This window comes from Callithrix jacchus, chromosome 3 (assembly GCF_049354715.1).
Source record: "Callithrix jacchus isolate 240 chromosome 3, calJac240_pri, whole genome shotgun sequence".
NCBI classification, from domain to species: domain Eukaryota; kingdom Metazoa; phylum Chordata; class Mammalia; order Primates; family Cebidae; genus Callithrix; species Callithrix jacchus.
The window spans coordinates 146,789,041-146,807,566 of NC_133504.1; the positions used below are offsets into that span (position 1 = coordinate 146,789,041).

Genomic DNA, 18,526 nt, shown 5'->3' on the forward strand with positions numbered 1-18,526 from the left:
ATGGTCAACAAAAATTACAGATGAAAGTGTAAGGTAAACTTGTTAGAAAAACTAATTTCTGAATCAAAAAATGTAAATGCTATATTTACTAACCATTTTTTATGACTGAAAATATTCTTTTATAATTAATAAATAATTAAATGTCATTATTCAGCCCCTAAAATATGCTGGAAGTGATAATAGAGATAATAGAGAATACAATTCTAAGCTTCCAAAAACTTACATAGTAGTGGGGAAAAGGTAAGGTTAGGAAGACCTTTATATGGATGATTTTTAAATGATCAGGTCTTTTGTCTTCTATGAGTCTTGATTTCCTAATATGCACCAGATATTATTTCTCCAGAATAATTCTCTCTGGTGAGGCTGCAGAAAAGACTCCATAAAAAAATACAATTTCCTGTGGGTTTTGAAGTAGACCTAAATGCATTTGGGTGGCAGAGGGTTTGCAGGTGGCAGGAGGTAAAAATAATGGCCACTGACATGAGAAAATGTTCTAGACACAGGTGGGATTCCAAATGAATGTCATTGAACTGTCTCCATGGAGACAACAAAGCTATTTCCCTTGACTAGAGAATTGTGTATCATTCCCTTGAAAATAATAAATCATAAGAAAAAAATCTCTCTGTGAGTTACAGAAGGTTAGAGTAACCAGAGATCCTGAGCTTTCAACAAATTTATTTCTCTGCTTTCAGGAAAGATACCAAATAAACCCTATCATTCAAATGGATTCACTCTTAGCAACTTACCTGATTAATCCATTCAGCAACAAGAACCAAGGCATCTAACCTCTAATTTTTCCTATTGTATTGAAGGGCCTTCATCCATACTCCTTTTCCGTAGAGGTAGGGAAGGAACAGTTGACTGCTAACAGCTACCTAAGGGCCATCTTCTATTTGAATCTATTTCTCTAGCTGCTTCTCTGTCTTTCTCTAAACGAAAGAGTACAATCTATGAATAAGACTTTGCTTAAATAGATTTCCTCTCTCCAGGAGACCAACTTGCAGGGGACAGGGATCTGTTGAATTCTTGTTTAGAATCATACCCAACAGGCAATTCACATGTTTCCATTCTTTTGCAAAGCTCCTGAGAGTCACTTTTTAATTTCCTGGCAGGTAAGTTTCATTTCTCAAGGCATGCTGTCAGCCTCATTTGCCCTGTCTGTTATATCCGGTCTCATTTCATCACCAAATACACTTTCTACAAGAACTCACACTGCTTTCATGCAATCTCACATGGAAACACAATGTTCCAGAAGGACTCTGAATCACTTTAGCGATACAGTGGAGAAGAGACCAGATGCTGTGTAAGTAAGTTTCCCACACATCTATTTCCCCTACCTATAAGGTTTTATAAAGGCATGTAAAACAGAACACAAAGATCATGCCTCTGGAGGGATTTGAAAAGTATGCTCTAAATCCTGTCAGAGTCTAGGTCTGCCTAGATAAAGAACCATATTACCAGGGCTAATTAAAGTTGACTTTACTCCACTCTGTCTTTGCCCAGCACGCTTTCTCCCTATCTCTATCTCATCACCACATTTATGGACTTAAGGATCTATCTCTGTAGAACTCACCTTATTTGTGAACACAAGAAGGAACAGTTCATTGATGCAAATATTCAATATTCTACCTTAGTGCTTCCCCAAGTACCTTACAACATATACTTATATTCTAACTTTTTTTTTTTTCTGAAAACGTGTTCATTTCAGCAGTAAAAGAGATACTGTGGTGCTCCTGACCCTGGGTTCCCTCCCTAGGCACATGGTGCCCCTATGTCAATCACTTAAATATGGAACCTTGGAGGGGATCCAGGGCTCATTTCTTCTTTAATCCCTATCATCCAAAGAGTCACTAAATTGCTCTGATTTGCTCCTGAATAACATGTTTCTGTCTATGTCTATGAAACGTACTAGTTTAGGCATCTATTATCTCTCATCTGGACCTTGAAACACTCCCATAGCTTCATAACACTGTTCTCAGTTTTAGCCTTCTCTATTTCATCCTCCACATAGCTGCAAGAATCTAAAATGTAAAACACAGATCCCTTAAAACCTTTGTCAAGATGTTCTGGATTTCAGGATTAGGGTCCATTTCCTCAGCATGGATATTTCAGCATCATTTCTTTATCGATGCATGTGAGTGTGTAGAACAATTTCTCTTTTTAAAATGAAAGTGAATGGCATGTACATATAAAATTTTTTAAAACCAACAGTTCAAAGACATATATAAAAGACCGTATCCCTCTGCAGTCCACTTGTGGTCCTTGTTCCACCTTCAAAAGATTATAACTATTACATATTTTCTTGTGTGTATCCTTCCAGAAATTGCCAGTGCATATACAAACAAACATATATTTATAGAGAGGCTTTTTTTTACACAACAAGAACATTCAATAACGTTTTCCTGTACCTTGCTTTTAGCATGCAGTCTGATCTCTTGACAATCCTTCCTCTGCCTTTTAAGTTCTCACAATAGGAATTATCTGTAGTTCCCAGAACACTTCATGCTGTTTTCAGGCACACCTCCCAATGCATATGCCCTTTCATTTGCATGGAAATGTGTATAGGCTGCAAATGAGAAGAACTTATACACAATTTTTAACTACTATTCTTTGCTAAGATTCATTTCAGGCATTAACTCTTCATCATGCCTTATAAACTAGCAACCTGTTCTCCCATAGGATCCTATACATACATGTCTCTATCATAGCACCTACCACACTGACCAAGATAACTATGGAGGTTTCGAATCCATAGTTCTTCTTTCAAAAATACACTTTTCAAAAAAGGCATTCTTCTGAAAAGGAAAATCTTCACTCCAAGATTGGAAACTTTAAATTGTTTTTTTTTTTTGCAAAAAGGTTATAACCGGCCAGTCACGGTGGCTCTTGCCTGTAACCCCAGCATTTTGGGAGGCCGAGGTGGGCGGATCTTGAAGTCATGGCTTCAGGATCAGCCTGGCCAATATGGTGAAACCTGTCTCTACTAAAAATACAAAAATTAGCTGGCTACGGTTGCGTGTGCCTGTATTCCCAGCTACTCAGGAGGCTGAGGCGGAAGAATTGCTTGAGCTGGAGGTTCCGGTGAGCTGAGATCACACCACTGCATTCCAGCCTGGGTGACAGAGTGAGACTCCATCTCAAAAACAACAACAACAACAAAAAAAAAACTATAACCTCCACAACAACAGAGACCACATCTAGTTGTCTGCTTTTTTTTGTATTTTGCTTTTTGCTAGAGTAGTTGGATCAATGCTACTGGAAAATTATCCCCTATTCTTAAATTCACAACACGGTAACAGATTTTATTGGGGACGTGAGAGTCAGGGAAAGGTACATCTGTTCAGTTAGTAGAAGAGGAGCAATGAGGACTATGAGGACTCTAAAGGGGGTAACTGGGCTCACTAAAGACAAAAAATGAATCTTTCAGGGTTTTTTTTGTGGCCAGACTTTTTCTAAGATTTTACCACTGCTATGAATTAATTTTAAACCTTTTCTTAATCACATTTGCCAAGTAATGAATAATAGATTGCTAAATGCCAGTGTTAACTTCCTTCCCTTTCAATACATAGAAGTCAAGGAACTTCATGAAATGTGTGATCTGCTGAAAACAGAAGTATTTTGGGAAAAAGAATTTCAGTGCTCATATGGTTTATGGATGAACTATGCACTAACATTTAATCAACTATAAACATCTACCAATCTTCCTCTTATGACTTTCAAGTATGATTGTGTCATTTGAGCCCCCTCACTGAAACTTAAGCCAATTGGAAACATTTAAACCATTCTTTTCTGTTTTGAAATGTTTTACTTTTCTTGAAAATGCAAGATTTCATTTGTGTATGAGTATTTTGAAGGTGCTATGAAGTATTTGGGGGACTGCGAAGACAAAAATCATCAGAAACTTAAAGAATGGATATTAAGTGATATTCGGCTAAGACAAACACCCTGTTTTTATCCCGCATTTCTCAGTCACCTCAAGAGGACGATTTGAGGCAGGTTGGGTAAATCCTTTGGGATGCTCAGATCTACAAAAATAACAGTTTCTTTTTGTTTCACAAAAAGCATTGAAAAAAATATTACTTCAGTTGTGGTGGAGCAGTGTTCCCCGTTTAAATACAATGGACAGCTCCTCACAGAAATAATTTCAATTTAGTCTTGGCTCTAACGTTCAATACAATATAAACCAGGCATTAGGCCAGTCTCATTTTGAAGATCACTGCTTCTTGCTGCTGTCTTTGTGAATGTGTTTAAGGAAGAAAAAGTTAGATGAGGATGCCATGACTAATTAAAAAATAATTCAAGAGGTCCTAGAATGGACACAATCAGTACTTCAGTGTTCTCAGGAGGCTACTGTCATTTGCATTCAGTGGGAATTCAATAAATTCTTGTGACTGACTCACGTACCAGGAGAATATGGTGGAATAAGACAATCTAGTAAGGGAATTTTATTTTGACAGAGTCTAAAATCTTTAAATATCTAAGTTTTTATTATAGGATATTTTAACTGGAAAGGGGTTTAGCAATTATGTAATTTACCTTTATTTTACGAAGGAGAAACCTAAGGCCTAGAGAAGCCAAATGACTCACTCAAAGTCCTAGGCTATTTTTTTTTACTAGCCTAGTGGTTAGGAGCCACACCCTGGAGACAGCCTGCCTGGTTTCAAATTTTGGCACTGCCCATTAACTAGCTGTATAACTTCTGAGTAAGTTATTTAACCTAACAACGTTTCTCCCTCTCTCAATCTCAAGGTTTTCAATCTGTTATTGGGGGATAAGAATTGCATAGCATTAAGTAAAGGATTAAATAAGCTATTAATGTAAAGCACTGATAACCATACCTCACATATGGAAAATGTTCAGTAAGTTACTGTTTATTTCATTGCATTTCACACTATAATATCCAGCCTGATTCTGCAATCCTACAGTTCCAGGCTTTCAAATGTAAACTCAAACTTTAAAACAATCTAGATAGGCTTGCTTTAATGCAGCTTAGAGTAAAAAAAAAAAAAAAAAAAAAAAAAAAAAGTTATCCCCCAAACAGAATGGCAAAGGGAAGATTTTCCTTTCTCAGCCTCTCCAGATGTTATAAAATTATAATCCAGCACCTAAAAGAAAAACTTGTGTGATTACTCACATAAGAGTAAAGAGTATTCATATGCTTGCTAATACCTGTTTCTGCTTTTAAATGGTACTCTCCTATTTGTTCTGTTTGCAAAGGAAATTCTATTATAACGTCAGAGAATTTACTGACAACATCGAGAGTATGTTTTTACAAAGTTATTGCTAGCTCCTCAGTGTGGAGAAACAGGTTGCAGTGTTCTTTATTCTGAAGAAAAAAGTCACAGGTGTTTCTGTAAAGCAATAGGATAGTATTGTAGAGTTACTGTACTCGGAAATGTTTTTATTGCCATCATTTGAGATTGGTTGATTCATGGGTAGAAACACAATTAGGAAGACAATTTATTAGTTTAGCTCAAGCCCCATCATCCAGACTCCTGCCTTTGTCCTACTGGTTATCATCAATTATGGAATTAACTTTCCCTTTAGATAACAAGTACCTGCTTAACCAGCAGGAAATTAACCTGCAACTAAAACAACAACATTCATAGAGAAATTTGAAAGGAAAATATGTTCATTTCTCTTTTTTTTTTTTAACAGTTTTGCTCTATTGCACATGCTGGAGTGGCTCATTGCAACATCTGCCTCCCGGGTTCAAGTGACTCTCATGCCTCAGCTTCCAGAGTAGCTTGGACTACAGGCATGCACCACAACGTCCAGATGATTTTTGTGTTTTTGGTAGAGATGGGGTTTCACCATGTTGGCCAGGCTAGTCTTGAATTCCTGACCTCAAGTAATCCACCCACTTTGGCCTCCCAAAGTGCTGGAATTATGGGTATAAGCCACTGCACCCAGCCAATTTCTTAATGAAGCTAGAATTTAGGATGATGTACTACTTTGATATTCAAAGTAGAATCTACATACCAGCAATCAGCATTGCCCAGGAAAAATGAGGAATGCCAGGCCCCATCCCACACTTCTGATTCAGAATTTGCATCTTAATAAGATCCCAGAACGATTCAGGTACATGTGAAAGAGTTGAGAAGCACTGACTTAGAGAAATGCGTGTGGAGACTGGCAATCTGACAAGCGGTTACTCTTTTGGGTCACCACAGTGATAGTAATGAGATGTAATTAAAGTATGTACCAGAAACTTCCAGAGTCTGATATTAAAATCACCACCACCACAACAGAAACAGTGAATTCTTAATGAATATTTGGTAAATTAAGTTTGTTTTTCCTTAAGCATTATTTATAAAATTGGCTCATTTTCGTTTCTGTCATTGTTGTTCACTGTAATCTCTGTAAGAGCATTTACTGTTATACTCATTTGTGCACGAAGGAAGGAAAGACAATGAATCTATGATAGCTATCTCATATTGGGAACAACTTGGATTGAGTCCTATGTTTAGTTAGGACGCATTCAATGTAAGGGTTTCTGAGGGTGGCCATTTGGACCATCGTGTCTTCAGATCAGGTACAGAAAGCTGCCTGGTTGGAGCTCCTGTGTTAATCAGGATCCTCCTCTTGAATAAGAAGGAACAGCTAGTCGCTGGAATTTGAAATACAAGACTTCAACTACTTGTTTGCTGGAAGTTAGTATCATGTTTCCCCAAACTACTGTTCAAAGAGAAAGCCTGCCTACTACTGTGTCTTACTGGCTTTACAGTAGCAGATGTTAGTGGTCACATTAAGGATAGTTTCTGGGAGCTCTTGTCTCTGTTTACTCCAACTGCTTCCTGTTCATCTTTAGTCGTGTGTGTGTGTGTGTGTGTGTGTGTGTGTGTGTGTGTGTGTCTGTGTGTCTATGGCTTGGCAGAAACTTAAAAGACAAGGTTTGATGGGTATATTATATAAATGGAAATCATGGTGATTTTTTAAGATGACAGCTTAGAGACTGGTAACAGTATGTAGTTGCTATCACGTGAACCATGTATCCCATGATGCAAGAACAGTCCTTTCTAATTTAATCAGTAATATTATTGCCTGAAAAGTCTTGTTCTCAAATAGATATTTTTTTTTCCTGCATCGGGATTATTATTCACAATTTTTTGCATTCCCTTGCTTAGAACCAATGATTCTTGATTGTAGAGATTCTTTGCTATATAAAGACTGTTTTTTTCCTGTTAAGAAAACACTTAATTTTTCCCAAATTAAGAAACCAGAAAATGCTCTTACTGTGATGTTAGTCTTTAAAGCAGACAATGTATACACCAAACAGGAGTTATATTTTACTTGGGAAGCAAACAAAAATGAACAGAACCTAATTCTCAAATCCACTAATTTAATGCACAATTATGTCATTTTCCCAGCCAGGGACTGGGTCATAATGATAATGGATGAAAACATAAATATGAACAATGTTTTAGTAATGGATTCAACTTGCATTTTCTTAAAAACTATTTTTATGATATTCTTGTCCATTCTCTTTATTATATTCTTGTGATTTAATGTAGATGAAAATTTTCTATTAAATAACTCAAAAGTTATTTCCTATCAGGGTACTGAAACATGCTTAATACAAAAAGCAATAAGCAATAAGTCTTATATTTCCATGGACTTCCAACGCTGTTTATATTATATAAAATAACAACATATAATAAACAATTTTCTTATGGGGGTGTGGGCTAACCATCTGAGTTGTGTTTAGACAGAGCTCTCAAGTCTCAAAACATTTCTCTTTATTTCCATTTTTCTTGGAGTTATTTCCAATCTATTTATTTCAATGCTTTGTCATAGATGAGAAAAGATAAAATAAACTTTGGGGTCTGTCAGCAGTGCTCATTAAAAGGAGAAACAAGAAAGAACAAGTAAATCAAGGCTTATTATTTTTCAACATTGAGTGGTTTCTATTTTCTAATCCTGTCGCTAACATTGTTGAGGAAAAGTCATGGGAATTGTATTGGAATATGAATTTTCAAAGGCTTACTGGTTGGGTGAATATTTTTTTAAAAATCAAGTGCATAATCATGTTGCCGTGAGTAAACAGACTGTATTACTTAATCATTAGGAAGAAATATCCAGTGGTGTTTCAATTAACGTCAATCCTTGTTCTCAGCTTATGCATGAATTCAGCTGAACAACTGATTAAACAGAACTTTTTTGTTATGGTGGTTGTTGATTACAAGAACTTCCCTATTTAATTCAGTTTAACAAAAACTAAAAAGGTGTATGTTAATATAGCCAACAGAATTATATATTTTTAAAAATTCTGAAAAGCATAGCACGCTACAGGTCAAGGTAGACCAAAGGCTGCATTTGCTTTTTGAGTTTTTTAAATCTCCTATATCACAAATTATATGTGGATGCTTATAAGATACCAAAGTAAATGATTGAAAAGGAAAATATTATCATTATTAATCTACATAATATGACTTATTAAACTAATTCATTGTCTAATTTGTCCAGTTGCATTTGTGTAGATTAGGCACATATTATTACATTCCTCAGAGTGTTTGTAAATATTGTGTTTTGGGTTATTTTGCGGTATTAACATGTATGTAAACAAAATATAATAAGTCATTTTGCCAAATAAGAAAATATTCATTGTGCATTACGTTTCTAAAATTGAGTTTCTTTTTCCAGCACGACAGAGACATTTAAAAATAGTATTTCAGAAAAATAGTATTTTAAATATTATTTGAAGCAGGAGCAGCTACAACTACAAGGCACAGAAATTAGTCACACCTTGTATTCTATTCCTATTTAATAAGCTATAGATATATTTATTTCTTCCCTAACATAATCTAAAAAGGAAAAGAAAAAATTCTTAAACCACAGCATTTTAAAATAAAACGACACAGTAGAAATGAAATGAAAGACAATTCAATAGCCTTTATAGCTATATGGTGATAAAAATCTCTAAAGGTTTTACTCTTTAAATTATTCAGAATGTCTAAATTTCTGCTGCCATAATATTTTTTCACAAGGGGAATAAAAATGGCATTTTGCTCACGTAGATCTAGCTGTCCCCTGGGTGGTTGATTCTAGAAAAGCAACAGGCTTTTCCCCCGTCTTACAAGAAACAACAGTTAGAAACTCTAAGTAGCAAACTGCTACCCACAGTGGACGGAAACAGCCGACAGAAAAGTGGCAGCTATCTCAGTTGATTTTTCAACAGCTTCCAAAAAGAGAGGGAAAATATAAATGAAAGAAGACCCCTTAGAAATGAAAGGACTGTGCTATTTCACCGTCGCCCCCTCTCCCTTCCAACGTCCCTTAAATTATCAAGCTTTTTAGACATGCGTAGATTTCTAGAGCAAAGTGAAGCAATATAACTTGACCCATTTTGTTTCAAGTTAAATTTGCAAGATGCAGCAAGACAAATTCATACCCTCCCACGAGGGAACAAGACAAGCCTACCCAGGCTCGGGCACTTTTCCTATTAGCAAGCATGGGCTGTCGTCTCAGCCTGTTGCTCCTGCCACACGGTGTGCCTGAGCCCGGAGGGAGGGACACTTTGAAACCTCGAGTGTGCGCTGGGTGGCGGGGCCTCGGTGCACCGGGCTTGCCGACTGCGAGGGCCACGGGGATTGCCCGAGCCGCGCCTGGGGAGGTGATGGCTGCCGACCACCGGTCGGGGCACCCCAGTGCAGGCCGCCCAGCTGCCGGCAGATGGTGCCCTCCTCATCCGAACACGCAGGGAAACCCAGCTAAAGTAACGCTCAGACTCCGCCCCAGCAGCTCTACGGCGCAACAGTCACCCGTTCTTCCCAAAATAGTGCTGAGCACGTTTCCCCTGGAACACCGCAGTAGCCCGTGTGTGTCGAAATTACAAACCAGGGTGACCGGGTGTGTGTGCCGGCGTGAGAAGCGCGTGCGGAGTGGTAACCCCGGGGACAGGGGCGAGGTGACCGCCAGTGAGACGCAGAGGGCACAGGGACCGGTCCATTTCGCTTCTGCGTAAGCCGGACCGCCGGGCCCGTCGGGAGGCCACTCACCATATTCACTTCGGAGACCATGTCTATGCTGGCGACATCGATCCGCATCCCGACGTCCACCGGGGGGCCTGCCGGGGAGGTGGGCCATATTAGGGACAGATTCTCGGAGCGACAGCGGGCTGGGGAGGAGAAGGGGGCTTCCCAGCCCTTACTCCATTCTGAACGGGCTCCCTCCCTACTCGTCCCACCACCCCTTTCAGGGGACAGCCTGGGAAAACAGGTGTGGGCACACGCGTGATGCAGTGACTATGCAGAGGGTGTGTCGGCCCGGGAAAGGTCGCCTCCGCCTGAGGATCCATCCACCTGAGCCTGGGGTCCCGGTGTGTGTGTGTGTGTGTGTGTGTGTGTGTGTGTTCAGGGCTTAGTGCACGCTTACGAAAATGACAGGCTTTTTTTTTTTTTTTTCTTTTTTGACATTTATCTTTGACAGAAAAGGAGAACTAGGGATGGGTTACAGGTTGAAAAAGATGAAGCGTTACCTCCGAAGTCCGGCCGCAAGCGAATGTCATATCCTTTGAGCAATCTGTCCACTGTCTCTTTCACGTATGACATGTTGCTGGGTTCATTGGCGCTGAAGGGAAGAAGTAAGGACCGTATTCAAAATGACCACAAAGCGTGAGCACATATAAAAAGATACAGGCACACCTACCCCCAAATAACAAGATACATGATCCAGCAGGCACGTAAAAAGAAACATACCAAGAAAAAAGAGAAAGATTAAACAACAGCAGCTCACCTGTGTGCACAACAGACCATGGTAATCATCACAGGGAAAGAAAGAAGCCCCAGACTCTCTCGATTTTGTACTGTCCACATTACTAACTCTGATTAAAGAATTGTCTTTTCTGCGAAGATTCAAGGAATGCAACTTAGTCGGCTGCTGGGCAGTAATTCCCGAATGGACCTGCGCATGCGCAGAGGGCGCTCACTACCAAAAGACACCTTGTGCCTTGCAAACAGTATTCCTAGTGGAACAGGCAACAGATTTCAATCCTTCTAAAGTTCCTTTTTGGGGTTCTCCGTGTCCTCCGGGTAGTCAGAGACAAGCTGCTGTTTTCACGCAGGGAATCCTACGAGCAAGTGTAAGCGGAGTTCCCTTCATGCACTGGAGATTGCTATATTGATTTCCTTTCAGCCCCCAACCTGATTTTGTTTTTTTTACTGGGCTCTCAGTGATTTGGCTAAGGCTGCCTGTGATTGGCATCTTCCGTTGACAGTCAGGGAGGTCCCAGAACCGGGATTCTGGAGGCGGATCTCTTGTTCTCTGTTTGCCGGTGGCAGTACCGGGCGGTTGTGGTCAGCAGGGGTTGAGAGTGGGGGTGACTGGGAGCTGGGAAAGTGGAGAGAGAGGGAGCCAGAGTGTTACGAAAGGTACAGAGGAAACTCAGGACGTATTTGAGAACTCCAAAAATCCGGTGCCCTTGAGAGGCATCCTAGGACATCTGGCTTGGTGTAGACTTCTGCAGGAGGAGGAGTAGGAGAGGCAAGCCAACTTTTCTTCCACCCCACTTTTTTTCCCTCCACTTGTAGTTTCTCTACTAGGTTGGGAAATGAGGGAAACAAAGAATGGGGCAGCAGTTCTTGGCAGGAAATCTTTTTTTCTGGGGCTATCTGCTGCAAGCCTCACTTTTTCTTCCAGGTTTTAGTAAGAAAAATCCCTTTCTTAAATTGACAGCATATAAGCTGGTATTTGTGACCCCTATCAGAACCCTGAAACAACCAGTCTAAACTCTGTTTGCCAGTAGGTTGGGATTCTGCAGGAGCAAGCATTTTTGAATAAAATAAAATATCGTAACTTTGATTATACAAATGTCATTGAGCACATGTTAAGCAGAAGAGCCTGGGCTAGGTGTTTGTTCATTTGTTAAATAATACATATTAAATCTATGTTGTAGGCATTCTGGGACTTATAACTGCTTCAAAAAGGGTTCCTGAGCTAGAGTAATTCACATCTAGTGAGAGGGATAGACACAGTGTAAGGAAATTCAGTGTATCTCTAGAGAGTTTATGTAGTGACAGGAGTGTTGGTAATTCTACCAGGGAGACGTTTCTAGAGGAGGAGTAATTTGAAGGAGGAGAAAGCTTTTTGCCAGAGCAGGGAGGATGGGGCATTCCAGAAAGAGGGACACCATGTGCCAAATCCACAGTCTACTTAGATAACTAAACCCAGAAATGACTGGTCAGATTATAAAGGGAGGGAGAGAAGGTAGGTGATAAGAGTGCGAAGGGAAGTTGAGGTCACATTACAAAAACATTACATATTCTGCATTTAGGCTTCTGGCAATCACTGAAATGTCTCAGTAAGGATGGTGAGGGTTGGATTTAGGCTTTAGATCTCAGTGGTAAAATAATTATAACAACAATCAACATATATCACTAGCTGTTTAGGTGGCAGGTATTGTGCACATTACATAGATTATCCCATTTAAACCTTAGAACAGCCCAAAAGTTCTATATATGATTATTATTCCTATTTTATAGATGAGGATACTAAGACTAAATTAACTAGTTTAATATCAAATAGCTAATACATGGTAGAATCTGCATTTCAACCAAGATTCTATAGGTTTAACTACTCCTGTATGTTGTGAAGCATGGACTCAAAGAGGAAGAACCAGATAATGAAACAAGAAGGAAAAGGATTATTAAAATATCCCAGGTAAAAGAACTAAAGTCAGAAAGTGGTTGTGATAGACCACTATATAAAGAGGAGGTGATAGACTAGCTCAAGCTTTCAGAAATACAATGGAGAAATTGAATAGTTGGACGGGTCAGGATTCAGGGACATTTGGAGGGTGCTTAAAAATGGTACAACCGTTTATACATGTATAGAGCTTGACATTCTACAAATATATTAATTTTATTTTATAATTTTAGCCTCACAGAACCTTAAATACTGGGGCCATTCCTTATGGGAAAGAATGCTAACTACTAATTAGATTCCTTAATTTTCTTAAAAGGATATCAACTGTGCCTTGTATAATTCATACATATCTGCTTTTATGTGTTAGAGAGAGGCTTATTTATGTTTTAGGTCCTTGCTGAAGCATGGAACCCCTCTGTGCTGCACAATTCTATGCAAAAGTCACACTGTAGAAAGCAGGATATATGAATCTTCACTTCATTCATTTTCTTACTTGTTTATTCCCCAGATATATATTGAACACTTACTAAGTTCCAGATATTAGGCAAAAAGTTGATGATACAACAGTCAACAACACAGTGTCCCTTTTCACATAGAATTTGTCTATTTTTACATCTGTTCATGGTTGCAAATTTGAGTAGCCCCTACTCAAATTCAATTAATAGAAAGCATTCCACCAAGTATTTGTTTCATAAAGTTTTTATTGGGATATATGTTTTCCATTTGCTCATAAACCCCAATAATTATTTTTGAATAACAACTAGGGTTTTATTCGGCAGGGTCTGCTGAAGAGCCAAGATTTTATTCTTAAATTAAGAAAGACTATCTGCAATTTGTAGACTTGAATCTTATTGTTTAGCATGCCCTAGTGAATCAATTCCACTGAATTTTGCTTTGAAATTATGTTTTACATTTACCTGAAAGAACAGTAAAAGACATAAGATATTCATTATCACATTCATTCGTTACTGAGATGCTACAGAAGGTGAAGCCCACTCTATCACTTGGTATCTTATATACAAGACTGTTGAGAGGATATTTTTCTCAGACCTCAGTACTCTGAAAATTGTCTTATTGTTTGAAAAGCTTATCTTATGGACAATAGAAACCATAAAATTGATTAAATTCCCTACTTACTTTGGCTACTGAAGATTTCAGAGTCTTGCGCACAACTCAGTTTTAGTCATTTTGTAAGATATGAATGACCTGCATTTTGATATATTACATTTCTCTACAATGCCTTAGATTTCTAAACTTATTTTTCTTCGTCACAGTTTACTAATTTAAAAACAGATATGTTGCGCTGAATATATATAGTTTGTAAGCTGTCTTGAATAACTTTGGAACTAAATGAGAACTACATTATTTCAAAATTATTAAAAACATAAATAATTGAACTTAAAAAATTTATCAATCTAGATGCATTGTGGGAAATTTTATGGCTTAAATAAGCCAAAACATTCTTTCTCTGTGAAATTGTTTGTTTTTCCTCAAGTCAGTCCTCTTACTTAAGACCTTTCTTCCTTTAAAGCTCAATTTAAATTTCTTTTAATATATATATGATATAATCATATATATTAAATGTAATATATCATATATATATATAAAGAAAATTAAATATATACTATAAAATAAATACATATATTTGTTAAAGCTACCCCTTGAAAGCCACTGGTATTTCCTACTCCTATTATCATCTGCTGTTTACTCTTATGAGCGAAATAGGGGAAGTCTAAAAGTTAACTTCTAGCTAGGTTCGAAGTGTGTCAGGGTCAAGAACCTACAGATATTCTTAGTATTTCCCTACACAGCAGTCAGCAAACAAGAAAACATAATAGAAAAATTATTCCGTTACAATACCGACAATAAATTGTAATGTACCTAGGAATAACTGGAGAAAATTATGCACAAGAACTTCATAGTGAAATATACAATTGTATTTAAACACACAAAATATGACCTAGATAAATGGAAAATGTATCATATGGGTAGCTGGGAGGCCTCAACATTGTAAGGATGTCAAATCTATCCAATGTAAGAAATATAACCAATTTGAATCAAAATTCCTACATTCTAAATGGAAATGAAGAAACTAATCCCAAATTTAAATACAAGAATGAGGGGTAAATAAAATCTTAGAAAACTTGGAAGAAGAAAAAGAGAAGAAATACCGCGGCATATGTCTTTGAGATATCAAGACATTATCAAACTATATAGAAATTGAATCAGTTTGTCTTTGGCATGGAATTCATGTAGAGATAAAAAGCAAAATACTGCAAGCAAATAAACAGCACAGAAATAATTCTCTATTTTAGGAAAAGTAGGAAAAGATGAGCTATTCAATAAATGCTGTGAGACAATTTATTATCTATAAGGGAAAAAAGAAGATCTTTACATCATTACCTACATGAAAACATATTACAGGTAGATTGTAATTTTAATACACAAACCAAAACTTTCAAAACTTTAAACTATATAGCAGAATGTCTTTATGGCTGTGATGAAAGGAAAGACCTGAAGATGAACAAAAGTATAAATTATAAAAACGATTATAGCAATAACTGTTAAAATGTAACCTTCTTTAAATCCAAAGATTCTTCTTGATAAGTCAAGCTATACATAGGAAGAACATGTTTTCAGCAAATTTAACCATCAAAGGATTTGTATAAAGAAATTACTGGGAAAAAAACTTCTACAAGTAAATAAGAAAAAAAGACCAAAAATCCCTCTAAATAAGGAATTGCAAATTAAAGCAATTGTACACTATTTTAAATTCATCAGATAGGCAAAACTTTTAAGAGTATTAAAAATTGGCTTTTAAAACTCCATATATTTTCAATAGACATATAAATTAATCTTAACACTTTGTGCAGCTCTTTGGACATACTAGGAAAGTAAAAGATGCCCAAGCCCTTTGTCCCAGCATTTCTACCACTCAGAATATACCCTCGTGGTAAACTCATGAAGTCTAAGAATGTTCATGGCAGTGTTTTGTTTTGTTTTGTTTTATTTATTTATTTATTTTATTTTATTTTATTTTTTTTAAAATTTTTTATTGGATTATAGGTTTTGGGGTACATGAGCAGAGCATGCAAGACAGTTGCGTAGGTACACACATGGCAGTGTGCTTTGCTTTTCTTCTCCCCTTCACCCACATTTGGCATTTCTCCCCAGGCTATCCCTCCCCACCTCCCCCTCCCACTGGCCCTCCCCTTTTCCCCCCAATAGACCCCAGTGTTTAGTACTCCCCTTTCTGTGTCCATGTGTTCTCATTTTTCATCACCCACCTATGAGTGAGAATATGCGGTGTTTCATTTTCTGTTCTTGTGTCAGTTTGCTGAGGATGATGTTTTCCAGATTCATCCATGTCCCTACAAACGACACGAACTCATCATTTCTGATTGCTGCATAATATTCCATGGTGTATATGTGCCACATTTTTCCAATCCAGTCTATTATCAATGGGCATTTGGGTTGATTCCAGGTCTTTGCTATTGTAAACAGTGCTGCAATGAACATTCGTGTACATGTGTCCTTATAGTAGAACGATTTATAGTCTTTTGGATATATACCCAGTAATGGGATTGCTGGGTCAAATGGAATTTCTATTTCTAAGGCCTTGAGGAATTGCCACACTGTCTTCCACAATGGTTGAACTAATTTACACTCCCACCAACAGTGTAAAAGTGTTCCTTTTTCTCCACATCCTCTCCAGCATCTGTTGTCTCCAGATTTTTTAATGATCGCCATTCTAACTGGCGTGAGATGGTATCTCAATGTGGTTTTGATTTGCATCTCTCTGATGACCAGTGATGATGAGCATTTTTTCATATGATTGTTGGCCTCATATATGTCTTCTTTCGTAAAGTATCTGTTCATATCCTTTGCCCACTTTTGAATGGGCTTGTTTGTTTTTTTCCTGTAAATCTGCTTGAGTTGTTTGTAAATTCTGGATATCAGCCCTTTGTCAGATGGGTAGACTGCGAAAATTTTTTCCCATTCTGTTGGTTGCCGATCCACTCTAGTGACTGTTTCTTTTGCCGTGCAGAAGCTGTGGAGTTTCATTAGGTCCCATTTGTCTATTTTGGCTTTTGTTGCCAATGCTCTTGGTGTTTTGTTCATGAAGTCCTTGCCTACTCCTATGTCCTGGATAGTTTTGCCTAGATTTCCTTCTAGGGTTTTTATGGTGCCAGGTCTTATGTTTAAGTCTTTAATCCATCTGGAGTTAATTTTAGTGTAAGGTGTCAGGAAGGGGTCCAGTTTCTGCTTTCTGCACATGGCTAGCCAGTTTTCCCAACACCATTTGTTAAACATGGAATCCTTGCACCATTGCTTGTTTTTGTCAGGTTTATCAAAGATTGTATAGTTGTATGTATGTTGTGTTGCCTCCGGTGCCTCTGTTTTGTTCCATTGGTCTATAGAGTGCTTTTTAAATGAAGGCACCAACAAGAACTACTTTCAGATGGTACAGAATTTCTTATTTCTTGAAGACTCTGTGGTTGACCACTTCTTCATTAGTTACCTGCAGCAAGACACCTTCCCATGGCAAAGAGGAAGAAGCTCAATATCGGCTCCTCCCACCATAACCCCCACTTCCTCCACTGCCTCCTGGACCATAGTTTCCTCCACCATATGGTTCCCCCATGTTCCTGCTACCACCAAAGTTTCCACTCTTCATTGGACCGTAGTTAGAAGGTTGCTGGTTATAATTTCCAAAATCATTGTAATTTCCACTGCCATAATTTCCTCCTCCATAGTTGTCATAACCACCTCCGTAGCCCCCACCCTGGTTGCCATATCCAGGTCCTCCACCACCATATCCTCCTCTTCCTCCTCCATAACCAGGGCTACCTCCAAAATTGCCACCTCCGGGTCCTCCTCCATACCCATTGTAGCCATCTCCAAATCCACGTCCACTGCCATATCCATCAGATCCTCCTCTAAAGTTACTTCCTGGTCCTGGTCCGAAATTTCCTCCGCCGCCACGAGAATCCCCAAAGCCAAAGTTGCCTCCTCTTCCACTCCTAGAACTTTGAACTTCCTGCATTTCTTGTCTAGACAAAGCCTTTCTTACTTCTGCATTATGACCATTGATGGTATGGTATTTCTGCAACACGATTTTATCCACAGGATCATGGTCATCAAAAGTAACAAAGCCAAAGCCTCTTTTCTTTCCAGACTGCCTATCGGTAATTATTTCAATGGTATCAATTTTTCCATATTCCTCAAAGTAATCTCTAAGGTGATGTTCCTCAGTATCTTCCTTAATTCCACCAACAAACAGCTTCTTCACAGTTACGTGAGCCCCTGGTTTTCCAGATTCCTCTCTTGCTACAGCACGTTTTGGCTCAACAACTCTCCCATCAATTGAATGAGGTCTTGCAGCCATGGCAGCATCAACCTCAGCCATGGATGAGAAAGTTACAAAACCAAATCCTCTTATCTTTTGCTTGCAGGATCCCTCATTACCACACAATCTGTAAGCTTTCCCCATTGTTCGTAGTAGTTCCTCAAACTTTCTTCTGTGGTTTCAAAGCTTAAGCCACCAATAAAGAGTTTACGGAACTGTTCCTTTTCTCTCTCCATCGCGGACTCAGTCACTTCAGCCCGATTTCCCGCAGCCAAGCGAGATGAGAGAGATCTCCGCGGACGAACACGAACCGGACTCGTCCTGGCGCTGTAGTGAGAACTGCCGCTGCTCGAGAAACAACACCGCTAGGGGAACCTCCGCTCGGGACCCGGCGCTGCTGCTACTCGGCAGTGTTGTTTTTAGTAGAGCAAAACTGGAAACAATTTTTATTAATTGGAAATAAATAGTATAATCACACAATGAAATACAACAGTTAAAATAGGTGAACATCCACATGCTTCTACACAGATAAAT

General features: G+C 38.4%; 2 protein-coding genes and 1 pseudogene across 8 annotated transcripts in view; 1 reads left to right on the top strand and 2 right to left on the bottom strand.

The window, feature by feature from the left end:
• GABRB1 (gamma-aminobutyric acid type A receptor subunit beta1) overlaps nt 1-18,526 on the bottom strand; it is a 439,900-nt gene that overhangs the window by 380,137 nt on the left and 41,237 nt on the right. Inside the window, exons 1-3 of one of the 5 annotated variants that reach the window (XM_002745869.7) lie at nt 10,735-10,864; nt 10,478-10,569; nt 9,999-10,066 (exon numbers count right to left, since the gene is read on the bottom strand). The exons of 3 other annotated variants lie outside the window; for them this stretch is intronic. In XM_002745869.7, coding sequence (XP_002745915.2) covers nt 9,999-10,066; nt 10,478-10,569; nt 10,735-10,814 — 240 coding nt within the window. In that variant the 5' untranslated portion in view covers nt 10,815-10,864. Of the gene's footprint in view, nt 1-9,998; nt 10,067-10,477; nt 10,570-10,734; nt 10,865-18,526 lie in introns of those variants that run through there. One more of the 5 variants, XM_078367259.1, reaches the window with a different exon arrangement.
• On the top strand, nt 7,332-10,838 carry LOC118152303 (uncharacterized). 3 transcript variants are annotated; one of them, XR_013533129.1, is made up of 2 exons: nt 7,332-10,077; nt 10,429-10,838. XR_013533129.1 is itself a non-coding variant. In XM_078367261.1 (2 exons), the coding sequence occupies exons 1-2, from the start codon at nt 9,452-9,454 to the stop codon at nt 10,514-10,516; spliced, it is 453 nt and encodes a 150-aa protein (XP_078223387.1). In that variant the 5' UTR covers nt 9,427-9,451; the 3' UTR covers nt 10,517-10,838. The 3 variants fall into 3 exon arrangements, 2 of the variants coding, with proteins under 2 accessions (XP_078223387.1, XP_078223386.1); XM_078367261.1 differs by having other exon boundaries at nt 9,427-9,816; XM_078367260.1 differs by having other exon boundaries at nt 9,427-9,849; nt 10,429-10,516.
• LOC100399278 (heterogeneous nuclear ribonucleoproteins A2/B1 pseudogene) lies at nt 17,097-18,353 on the bottom strand (annotated as a pseudogene).